The 12,891-nt window shown below is 33.0% G+C and overlaps 1 protein-coding gene across 2 annotated transcripts in view; it reads left to right on the plus strand.

Moving 5' to 3' along the window:
* Positions 1–10,475, plus strand: part of LOC121415962 (endophilin-A3-like) — a 64,537-nt gene extending 54,062 nt beyond the window's left edge. For both annotated transcript variants that reach the window (XM_041609373.1, XM_041609372.1), the window contains exon 10: positions 5,414–10,475. In XM_041609373.1, the coding sequence (XP_041465307.1) occupies positions 5,414–5,613 (200 nt within the window). In that variant the 3' untranslated portion in view covers positions 5,614–10,475. The remainder of the gene's footprint in view (positions 1–5,413) is intronic.
* The last annotated feature ends 2,416 nt before the right edge of the window (positions 10,476–12,891 follow it).

A 12,891-nucleotide genomic window follows, 5' to 3' on the forward strand; every position in this document is an offset into this window, starting at 1 on the left:
ATTATATCAGTGCTTGAATATTGATAAAAGGCTGATAATAAGTCCTGATTTCTGATAAACAAGGGTGCATATTAATAGCGTACATGTACTTGTCATAACATGCTATTTATTAAATATTTCATAATTATATGGTCAAAAAGTTTTAGTATGTTTTGTTTAATCATATACTATGATAGAAATATATATATCAATCATAATAATCCAGGTAAAACTTACTTACATGTACTTTGGTTTACATCCAGTTAATTATAAATTTTGACCAAATTTCATGTTCCCCATTGGTTTTTACACATGGACAAATGTCCCGTACGTCACAGCGTGGATGTTTGTATTTTGAGCTATTACATGATAACAACAATGAGTTCTATCATTTCATTCATGGCAAATGAAACTTGATGATAGATGAAAACATGATGATGAGAGATTCTACATGTAGCTTATTCCAATTCACAGAATTTTAATGACAAACTTTTTTTTTTAAAGTCAGCTTTTGTCTGGTCCCGTACGTCACAGCGCATATTAATTGAAATATTACATCGTTAATGGAAATGTAGATCACAGTTTTTTTACTTAATAAAGAGGGCACAACTGGCCTTCCGAAATCCATAAGATTCTCTGCTGTGCATTTATTTTTTATGTTACACAACTTTTAATTCTCTAATTGTCCTGTACGTCGCAAGTCAAATATCTTGGACCTGCCCTGTAATAACTTTCAAAGTTTATAGATATAGTTTATAAAATGTGGATCTGGGTAAACAAGTATCACTGACAAGTCTATATGAACATTGTTCTTTGTGAATAGTTATTTTATAGTACATGTAGTTTTCAAAGTTAGCACTGCTGCAACATGTATATTGAATCGCGTGATGCAGGTGATACTGCCAGAGGTGCTTCACTTTTTTCTTTTTCTTTTTTTTAGGGGGGCTGCTTTTCACTACCCTCTGCTCTAACATTTTATTGAATGGAGACTTCAGGGGCTCTTTTTAGCATTGTGGGGGCAAATTTGCCCATGCCCCTGTGTAATTGTTTTCCCTGATGTTAAAATAATTTTACAGTCATGCAAAACAAACAAGATTTCATGGCTCTTTGTCGGTGAAAATCACCATTATGAAAGGTTCCCAGGAGTTTCACATCAAATGCACTACATGCAAACAGTATGTACATAAAGTGCTTTTTGACAGAAACGATTGATATTGTTTTTTATTGATATTGTTTCCGTTGTTAAACTTTGGCCCAGTATTAAAGTTGTTTCTCTCTCTTTCTCTATAATGCTCTGAAGCCCCTTTTAATAGGCATCTATAAAGATGGAAAGTGTGTTATGGTACAAGTCTTGTGTATCATTACATGTAGATGTATGTAATTTTGTACAGGAAATTCATTGTGCACATGTCTATCTATAAGACTCTTCCTTTGGCGTTATTGGAATAAATTGCCTGTGATTGCATTCAAGTAATTTCCTGTCAGGCTAAGATCAATTAAATGGAATCTTAGGCTAATTAATCTTTGGCTTCTGTAACTCATTGTATAGTCTGTAATTAGGCTCCTGTGTGCAATGGCCTACAGTATTTCCAAGAATAGATCTATTGACTGAAATGATATAAACAAAAAAAAATCTGACTGGCTATTTTCATTTCATTCATCACAGCAAACAAAAACTTCAAATGAACAAGGACATAATGAAAATATTCTTTTTTACCATTATTTCATTCCACATTTCATGGAGTCTTCATTATTCTACCTTCAATAAGTCGACTCTTTATAAGTTCATATTCAATAAGTCGACTTTTATTTTATAATTTTGAATAATCTAGATTAAAGTTGAAGCAATAATATGAAATACATAACATGTCTCTTCTTTAATAGTCAAACAGATTTCTTTTGTCCCAAGAGAATTAACTTTGGCGCAGTCCCCTGTTTACAAACAATACAAGAAATGTGCCGATATTCGCTATGAGATATACATGTAACTATGGGAAGGGTGAATCTATTAATGATAGGTTATAGTCTATTCTTGTATACTTGTTTTACAAAACAAAACTTTTGCAACTCAGTGTCACATTTTTGTACTGAAAATGTGGCATAAAAGCGTTGAAAATTTTATCAATCTTTAAAGAAGATCATTCATATTTGGATCTTGAGTAGTGATGTGTTTAAAGTACGAAAAGGAAATTAGCATAAGTCCATTCCTTAAGTTAAAAAATTTCTATTTACCACTTTTTTGAAAAATATTACTGTAACAATGAAAGTTCAGGAAATTGAGTATAGTATGAGGTACATGTAGCAGTTGGAATCAAGGTTGAAAATGGGGTCTTGACTGCGGCACATACATACATGTACATGTATCATAGATTTATACTAACATGTAGCCCCCCCCCCCCCCCCGGAATAAATGCTCACGTTTGGCAAAGAGTACTACGTTGTACATATGAGGGCAGGTCCAAGCTATTTGACTTGTGACACACGGGACATTTAGAGACTTTAAAGTTGTATAACATAGGAAATAAATACACAACAGATAATCTTTTATGGATTTCGGAAGGCCAGTTTTGCTCTCTTTATTCAGTAAAAAAATTGGTAATCTACAATTCCATTAACAATGTAATATTTCAATTGACATGCGCTGTGATGTACGGGACCAGACAAAAGCCATTTTAAAAAAAGTCTGTCATTAAAACTCTGTGAATTGGTATAAGCTGAAAATCACTCATTATCATGTTTTCATTTTGTATCTTATCAAGTTTCATTAGCCATGAGTGAAATGATAGAATTCATTGTTATTACATGTATGTAATAGCTCAAAATATAAACATCCAGGCTGTGACGAACGGGACATTTCTCCATGTGTATACGAATGGGAAAAGTGAAAATTTCATCAAAATTTATAATTAACTTGATGTAATCTAGAGTAAGTTCAGTTTTACATGGATTATCATGATTGATATATATTTCTTTAAGAGTACAATGAAACAAAACATAGAAAATACTGTACTACCTTATAAATATTATGAAAGATGTCGTGCAAATAATGTGTTAAACGAATGGGGAAAGTGAAATTTCACCAAAATTTATAATTACCAGGATGTAAACCAAAGTAAGTAAGTTTAACATGGATTATTATGAAAGATATATATTCTATTATATGAAACAAAGCATAATAAACACTTTATGACCTTGAAAGATTTGATTAATAACATAAGACTTTTGTTAACAAGTATGCTAATACCGTATATTTACCTTTTTTATTTATTAAAAATCATAGCTTTATTATATCAGCTTTTTACCAATATTCAACCACTGATAAATTATTTTTCATCTAAGTTTACTTTATCTTTGCTTGAAAAATATTAGATTTACTTAGAAATCCTATGTATAAGGTATGGTGTGTCCTGTACGTCACAAGCTTTGATATAATTAAACATGAAAGTAATTCAGTAAATTCACTTCAATTTTCGGATGTATAGTATAATAAATTCGAACTCTCCAAAGTGTGAAGAAAGCTGTTCAACTTTTCCTTAATTAGAATCTAAAATTACATGCTAAATTCTGACGTAAGGGACACTGCTTTTTGGACACCAGATAACCTAATTAATTAATTTTCAAAATCATTTATTTCTCAAATTACCCTAATTAATTAATCTTCAAAATCATTTATTTCTCAAATGGTTGCACTTAGCACTACAAGTCCCCACAGAAATATTTGCAAATGTATAATTTGCACTATCTGCAGATAAAAAAAATGTGATTACATGTACCTTGGCATTCATTAACTTTAGGTTTTCAGAAGAAAAAAAATATAGGGCAAAAAAAATTCATTGTATAAAAAATGACATACAATATGTTGGATTCAGGCAAAGAATTATTATTTGGCTTCAGAGGGGACGATAGCTTGGACCTGCCCATAAATGTGTGGTTGTTGCCATGATTTAATGTCCTGAACTACAATGTACAAGCATTCATCCATTATTATTTTTTTAAATACTATTGAACCGTTCTTAGTGTACCAGCTGAATAAACTACAATTATACAAAAATTCTCAAGAGGCTTGAAGCTCATCTATTGGAATTCAACGTTAAAAGTATAGGGGTTTTTTTAGTCCTCTTTTTTAATGTTTAGTGTTGTTCTGAAGTGGCATTGCTATGGACAGATGTGAACATAATTGTTGGTGTTAGAGAGCAATAAACAATTAAGGTTGTGAAGTTATTGCAAGGGTAGATCCAGGGTTTTCTAAGGGGGTGGCACATTTTTCCTGGAAAATTTGACAAGCCAAAAAAAGGTTTTCACTGAGAAAAGAAGGTCATTTTCTCCACATAAATTTTGAGAAGCAAAAAGAAGGTGCTCACTACTTTATAAACGTTTTCCATTCAAATATTTCTTGTGACTCTAGAAAGGGGGGGGGGCACACTTATATATGAGCAGCATATACACATTATGAATTTACAATATTGACTATGACTCTAAAAGGGGGGGATAAATTTGGCCCATGCTCCCCCCCCCCCCCCCAATCCACCACTGAGTTATTGTGAATTTTTTTCTATGAAAACAGCAGTTTATTTTTCATAAATATGTTTGATCTACAAAAGAATTGCTAAAAAACATACCGAAGTTGATTATTTTTCACTCAAATGAGATAAGCTGTGCATAGCAAAGCTTCTTATGTATTTATACAAAAGAGGATTTTTTTTTAAATCTAACACAGCTTATAACGGGTACTGATTATACTTCTTAAATTTTTGCTATTTCCGTTTTCAGTTTGCAAATTGTATTTATGGAGCTCTCTCCATATAATTTTTGTAAAATATTTGTAGCACTGATCCGAGAATGAAATGAGCCAAGAGTGACTTAAGCTAACATTTATTTTTTAAAGATATTTTTAAACAAGAAATTGTTAATTCAGCTGCATTGGTATTTCAGCAATTTATTGAGGGCAGTATTGAATAAATATATTTTACACGCGTTAATAGAGAATTACAATGTTTCAACTAACCCCGCGTTCCAACTAACCCTGATCTCCCCTACAGCATGACTGTTCTACTATTGTCTAAGACTTAATAGATTGCACCATTAGATGCGCTTTCTCATAAGTTTATTTTGTGCGATGTTATAGATGATTGGATAAGCTTTAACATTGCTATCCCAATCATGATTATTAAGTTATATTATATTGTATTCTTTTTCAACGATCATATTGTACAGTGTATATTATTATTTTTAACATTTACATATATAATTCATGTTTACATGTAAAGCACTTTCAGACTTTATGTGCTATGTATGTAAATGCAATTTTATTTTGAGTATTATTGTTGATATTACATTACATCTGAATTATTTGCAAAGACGCTTTTTTACAGCATTCAGACAATGTTTTACACAGTTAATTTTAGCAATTTTTTTCTTTTCTTTTTTCTTGTAGATCCAGCACCAGCACCAGCAGCTCCTAAATACAAGGTTTGCAGGGCCCTTTATGACTTTGAGCCCGAGAACGAAGGGGAGCTTGCCTTTGGAGAAGGGGACAATGTCACTGTAGTTAGTGAAATAGATGAAAACTGGCTGGAGGGAGAATGCAATGGAAAGTCTGGATATTTCCCGCGGAACTACGTAGATTATGAATAAATCCAAATCGATAACGTTATCCTCCATCATGTCAAATTTAAAAATAAACGAGAAAAAATTGTGTTTTATTAAGTGGGAGATATTATACACACCCACTTAATGGTGATAGAAGGTCTGAAAGTTTGAGTAATTTATTGTAAAAAGACAGATCAATTCAGTAGTTACTTGTGAAAATGATATAAAGAAAAGTTAGGGGTTTTTCGGAGGGGGGAGATAAACTACCAACCTATGCTGAAGGACTGAGCTTTTTGATGAAGCTCTTCCTGTGGTAATGGCATAAAATAATTCAATTTGAAAAATAGCTAATGAAGATTGCCCTTCATAGTTAACTATGTAAAATTATAGAGAATAAAGAAAAGTTCTTTTGTGTTTTTTCTTCTTTTTTTCAGTGGGAAATACACTCACAAACTTACTGAGGTACTGAGTATTTGGAGAAGCTCTTCCTTGTTCTTAGTTATGGAGCTAAATTTGTTATGAATTCAAATGTCTTCATATGTTTTTTTTTTAACATATATGTGGGGGTGTTGCAAGTAACTATACGCAATCAATCAATTGCAGATTTTTGTTGCTTGTGTACAAGTGGTGTATCAAATGTAAGTATAGCAATTTTATTTTTACGTCTTGTTACAAGAAGCAGATTAGCAATCAAATGCAAAATTTGCAGTTGATTGATTAAAAGACTCTTGTGATTGATATTGGGATGCAAAATGGACTTGCAGTTGATTTCAAGTATGTTGCAAATGCCCCCATTAGATACTTGGCGGGATTTCCAATGTGAGAAATTCATTCTTTTATTCATTTATTTCTTCCATTGGAGGGATGTTTGTCTCTTCTTCATTATTTCTGCCTCTTTTTAGGATTAAATTCTTGCATAATTTTTTTAAAGGTTTCCCTCCAATAATATACAGTACATGACATATATACATGTGTACATACATGTATGTATCAAATCTGTTTCATAAAGTTCTGCATGATTTTACAAACGACCCCAACATGTTTTTGCGTGCTTGAGTAGACTGTTCATTTCTTTGATCCTCATCAGCAAAAATTTGATATTGCACAAGAACAAGTTATATTTGTCAAATTTATATTAGGGTTAATTTTAATCCGACTTGGTTTAAACAAAACAGGAAGTTTTGATAGGCATCTTCCAGTTTGTTTGAAGTCACATTTAGATTAAAGAACTGTTTTATGGGACAAATGGCCGTACACAAAAACATAATTTCGGGGGAGCAAGACACGTATAAAAAACTTGTTTTTAAGAAACTTGAAAGTGAGTGAAGCTTGTCAATGGGGGCACTTTTGCATTTTTTCAAGTAAAATGCCGCCCCCCCCCCCCCCCTTCCCTGCTGCATACCACCATTATTGGAGCACCTCATTTTTTTCATTTTCAATCAAACCTAAAACTACCATGCTATTCTGCAGGGCCCCTGTACCACAATGCTTAGCACTTGATCTTACGGCATTGATTGATCATCATGTGCAGTCAAGCGGACAAATCAAATGTACAATCAATCGCTATGCTCCGTGGTACAGGGCCACGGTCAAAATAATCAAATGACAGTCATCGTCACAAAATGAACGGAAGCAAGGAGCTTTAAATTTTGTACTTAAACTGAAGGTAACCAAAATCATTTTCTATTGCAAAGATATTGGGTTATATGTCTATTTTTATCTCCCTCTCATTTTTATTTTTATTTATTCTTTGATGTTTTCTCAGAATATTTGATGAACTGTTTTAATAACGATTTCTAAAAATAATCAAATGGCAAGCTGTAGCCATATTCTTATATATATTTTTTTAGGATATATTATTAAAGAAAATAATTGATTTTCTTGGATTGATAAATCTACGTTTTTCCACTTTTTGAAGTTTTATTACTTGTCTTTCCTTTTACATGTATTTTTTCCATGATGTATATCAGCCCGTTGGCTTTGACATAGTGATTAAAAATGCATTTGAATATCCCTCATATATGTTGATTGTTACTGTGCTGCAAGACGTGTATGCTTTTCATTGTACTCACTCGTATGGAAGACATTCTACATGTCTAAAATAGCTGCCAACAGTGGTATATTATTTTAATTTCAATTCCAATTTGCATTAAATAAATGTCAATTTACATTATATAATTTACAAGTTATGTTATTTTAAACTTGATTTAATGTTTTCTGAGGCAGAAGATTATCGCAATATAATTGACTAGCTTCACTTATGTTTTATTAATGATAATATTCCGCATTTATATAGCGTGTAATGCATCGGAACGACGTCTCTAAGCGCTTTACAGATATGTTATTAAGGCTTCATAGAGATATATTCACATACTTTTTGATGAAATTTTCCAGCAAGCTGATATCTATGAATTTGTTATTTTATACAGTAAAAATTGTTTGCCGTTTTATACAATATGTTTGATACAGTGAACCCTGCTTCAGCAGCCTGGCTGTATAAAACTACCACCTTTTTATTAAGACCACAAGTTGAATACCTGTTCTCCATGGAAACATACAGGAATTATATTCATAACAACCACATCTCCCTTTGATAACCTTTATAGATGGCTAAGACCTTGTGAATTATGCATGTAGGAGGAATGTATATCCTCTTAAGAGGGCTGTCTGCACCATCCAAAGTTTTCAATTAATTGCGCTATTTCTGATCCGATAAATTATCCCAATCTGAACAATCTCGAGATTATTTGTAATGGAGACGCATTCGCGATAGTTTGCTGGATTAATCTAAGTCTACTTGAGATTATTTGCAAAATAGTTAGCTATTTACGAATTATCCTGCCAAGAGGGTTGATCTCGAGATAAAGCAAATTCGGGCTGGTGCAGCACTGCCTTATGTTTTTTTTTTTTCAATTTCAGTTTATTTCAGTCATAAAAACAAAGCAGGTACAGTACAAGAAAAAATAACCTTGCAATGCTATTTGATGAACATAAACATGGGACTAATGATGATGAAATTTAATAAAGTGGAAATAACTGTTGTGATGTTTCAACAATAAACAATTAAATGAGAATCCAAATGAGGGGGAGTCCCTTATGAAGGGACTATGAAATATTTGCACAGTGGCATATTAAAAGTTTACATCCATTATTCTCCCTTCCCTGGATTGTTCATCCAAACCTTTGTGCATGCCGGTACCACACAAAACTGGAAAATCGGATTATAAAAAAAACTGTTGTATATAAGAGCTGTGGTCATATACTTGTGCTTTATTTTATTTTCTTTTGCACAATTTTAATCACCCAAGCATGAGTTTATGCAGATATTCATGTCAAAACCAGCTTTGAATATGAGGAGTAAAATCATATGAAGTTATGATTCCAATTCAAAAGTTATGGTTGGAATTTGTCAACTGCATCTCTGTCACTGTTCGTACACATTAGATTTGGAATTTTAATTAAAATTCATTTGGGCAATAAGTTAATCAAATCAAGGGCGAAAGTGGCATGTGCAGATTTTAATTAATTCTCAGAGTCATGCTACCAGTAACCTTGGAGCCTTAAAAAAATATGATTCTCCAAAATGTGATCGGTTTATTATCAAGCTTTTGTTATTTGTAGTTTATAGTATATAATAGACCTACTCGTTGACCTCGTATTTTCTTTGATTCATTGTATTATTCAACATCAAAATAGTCTATTTTACTACAGCTTTTGTATTATATGTTGTGTCATAAAGTTCAATATTAATATATCTATATCTGTATTTTTCATGTATTTAGGCAGTATCCATATTTTGTCCATTCCAAATTTGTTTGTATATGTTGAAGAAAGCAACTAGGAAAACAGGGCATGATTTTGATGATATTAGATGAAAGTTTTATGTTATTAGCAAGAAGTATATTTTATCCCTGGTCTTGTTATCCTGTATGCATGGTGCAACCATAATCTCCTGGCAACCCAGAATTTTAGTTTTACTCACTGGCATTTTAAGTACAGCTTTAGGTGTTCTCATCCCTAATTTACACATAAAAGTATAGTAGAGAATTGGCTTTTTTTTCTTGTGCATTATGAGCCTTTTTGCTCCCCCCCCCCTCACAATCATTGCTAAGTTTTGTCTTACAGCCCCTAGTTCTTATACCGAATGGTATACCTTATTGACCTAGCACCTGAGAACTTGTTCCAGTCATGCTTAAAGTTGTGTGTCTGAAACATGTGAAACTCAAATACAGCTTTTTGAAATCCCACCCGGGGGCCCGTTTTTACAAAGACATGTGATTGATCCCATAGTATCTTCGCTGTTAGTCTGCTAATCCCGACTCTGTCAGCGTTGCATTAGTGAGGGGTCCATGAATCCGGGATCCATCGTATAACACTAATTATCAGTTGTAAATTTTGCTCAAACCTGTATTTTGATTGGTTGTTAATCATTGTAACCATGGCGATTGCCATTAATGACAACATTGTGCAACAGGGATTCTTTATAATTATGTGGTGTACCAGTGAAAGATTAACGTCCATGTTTTCTGCGTAGGTTTTTTTTCTGCCTCTGTCCACTTAGAACAAACTGTTGAAGATTGAGCAGACATTTATGTGGGCTGAAGTCAATGGAAAATGATTTAACCTGTTTGAAACTGAATGATTTTGCTCTAACATGGGCTTTCCATAGACTCTTACCCGAATATATGTGGGCTCAATCTCCCACAGGCTAAAGCATAATCATCCGGTCTCCAACAGGCTAAAGCATAATCATCCGGTCTCCAACAGGCTAAAGTGTAATCATCCAGTCTCAAACAGGTCAAAGCAATCAGTAGCAATTAATGGGGGAGTGAAATGCTCTGTGCCTTCAAGCATCTTATGGATGGAGGATACTGGTTGACGTCGGGCAGTTCAGGAATTGCCTAAGAGAAGTCCAAAAGAGTAATATCCATGCTTTGCTCATGTTGCTAAGGGTACTCAAACCAGTCAAGGGTTTCCAATATCATTGACGATCTGAATTGCTTCTTAGCTAAGTGGAATGGGTCAGTTTGTGGTCAGTCTAGGGTCAGTTAATAGAGTTGATTAATGATTTATATAGAGTTTGTATATTACAATTATCATATTGTTGCTGATATAAAGATAGTATGAAGATTCCTTAATGTATATTCTTATTGTAGTATTATCTATATTCATTTTCAAGTTAGGTCAGTGGTCGTGTTTGACACATTTTCTTTTACATTAGAAGGATTTTTATTTCCTGAGATATATACACTGCGTCCCAGAAAAAACGAAACCGAGATTTAGTGATGATTTATCATGATTTAATCATAAATAAAATAGACAAATGACCTATCAATGTAAAGCTTAGAATCTCTTCTTTCATCTGGTATTACTTAGATTATTTCTCATTCACGCATGAGTGAGCAAAACCAATTTGAAAAGGGGATACCAAAAAGTCACTTGGCGGGCCGTATCTGTGTTTTAAAAAGAAAACCACATTTTTAAAAAGTTCAATATCTGCTCTTTAATTTGATACCTCAATTACAGAAAATGGTCAAGAAATAACAAAGTTCTGGTTATTTGAAATAAGGCTTGAATTTCAATAATTTCAGAAATGAAGAGGTTTTACAGGCTAGCGTTCAAACTCACTCGACACTCCGTTTTGTTAACGATCAGCCATGCATGAAGTCTTTTGTTACCGTGCGATAGCTTCTGTGGGAAACCGGTGAAAACAAGTTTATTTAATGAAATTAGGGAAATACAAGCATTATTTTGAGGGATCATAACTTTTTTAATTCTCGACCATTTTCTGTGATTGAGGTATCAAAGAAAAGAGCAGATATTGAACTTTTTAGTCATGTGATTTTCTTTTTGAAATTCAGATACCCCCCGCCAAGTGAGTTTTTGGCATCCTCTCTTCGAATTGTTTTTACTCACTCATGCGTGAATGAGGAATAATCTAAGTAATACCAGATGAAAGAGGAGATTCTAAGCTTTACATTGATAGGTCATTTGTCTATTTTATTTATGATTAAGTTATGATAAATCATCGCTAAATCTCGGTTTCGTTTTTTCTGGGACGCACTGTATATCATATAGCATTTCAGTAATTTCTACTCAAAGGCAAACAAACTTTCCAATATTATAATAGTGGTTAGTAGGTGTATGCTAACTTTTTATTCTTCTTCTTCTTCCAGTAGTGTGCATAAACCTCCACGGAGTATCGTCGCACAATTCTAATTGAATTCAAAATCATCATTATTTTGAGAAAAAAAATCTAATCTGCTGTGTACTTTTGCATGAAGCTTAGTGATTAATTTTGAAGCTGATTTTTATATGATTGATTATACACAGTATTCAATGCAATCAATCACAGAAAACAGCCCCGTGATAGAACACTGAGCTTTGTGATACCGGCCCTGGGGGCCGTTTCATAAAGCTCTTCGTAAGTTAAGAGTGACTTTAAGAACGACTGGTGAACCTTTCTTATGCGCTTAACCATCGCCAATGAATATACCATTTAACACAAGAAAGGAATCGCCAGTCGTTCTTAACTTACGAACAGCTTTATGAAACACCCGCCTGATCTCATATCACTTTGAGATGATCAAAAGTATAAATAATGGATGAAATGAAGTAGTTTTTAGGAACATTTTCATTGATGAAAATGAAGGGAACAACTAATAATCATAATGTGTGCATATTTCAACTTTTGGGATTCAAATAATTGAGAATCCTTGGATCGACATAACTAAGTTGTTCCCCAAATTTAATTTGCCAACATTTATTAGGAAACGAGCACTCTGCCTGGATGGTTAATTTTGTATGAAGAAAAAAATGTTTATACCATCTTTAATGAAAGGACAGTGCTCTGTGTACTAACACAATGAAAGGCTAATTCTGTAGAAAAAATGAGAAATTTTGTATTTGAGTCACTTATGATTATGTATTTTTGAAGATTAGAGTAAAATATGTTTATATTTTCCGAAAATGTATGGATATGAATCAAGTGATTTAACAGAGTGATATTTTGTATTTTGTCATAAAATATGTATCTTCGTAAATTCATGGAATGATTTTTATTAATGCAATTTTGATTGTCATCAATGTTTGGTCATCAAGTAAGTGATGGTGCTGTATAAATTAGCACTACATATTTACCTACTAATACAAAAAAAAAACAATTCTGTCTGTTGCACTCTTTATTGCTTGTATTTCTGCAGTGGGGATGGGGGTCTGGAAAAGGGAGGGGTAGGATGGTTCATGTTCTATGTTATTAAACAGATGAGGTGGGGGTTTTGTCAACTTCCGTTTTCTGACGAACTGTGATATCAAGCCATTGGG

Source organism: Lytechinus variegatus, chromosome 5 (genome assembly GCF_018143015.1).
Source record: "Lytechinus variegatus isolate NC3 chromosome 5, Lvar_3.0, whole genome shotgun sequence".
NCBI classification, from domain to species: Eukaryota; Metazoa; Echinodermata; class Echinoidea; order Temnopleuroida; family Toxopneustidae; genus Lytechinus; species Lytechinus variegatus.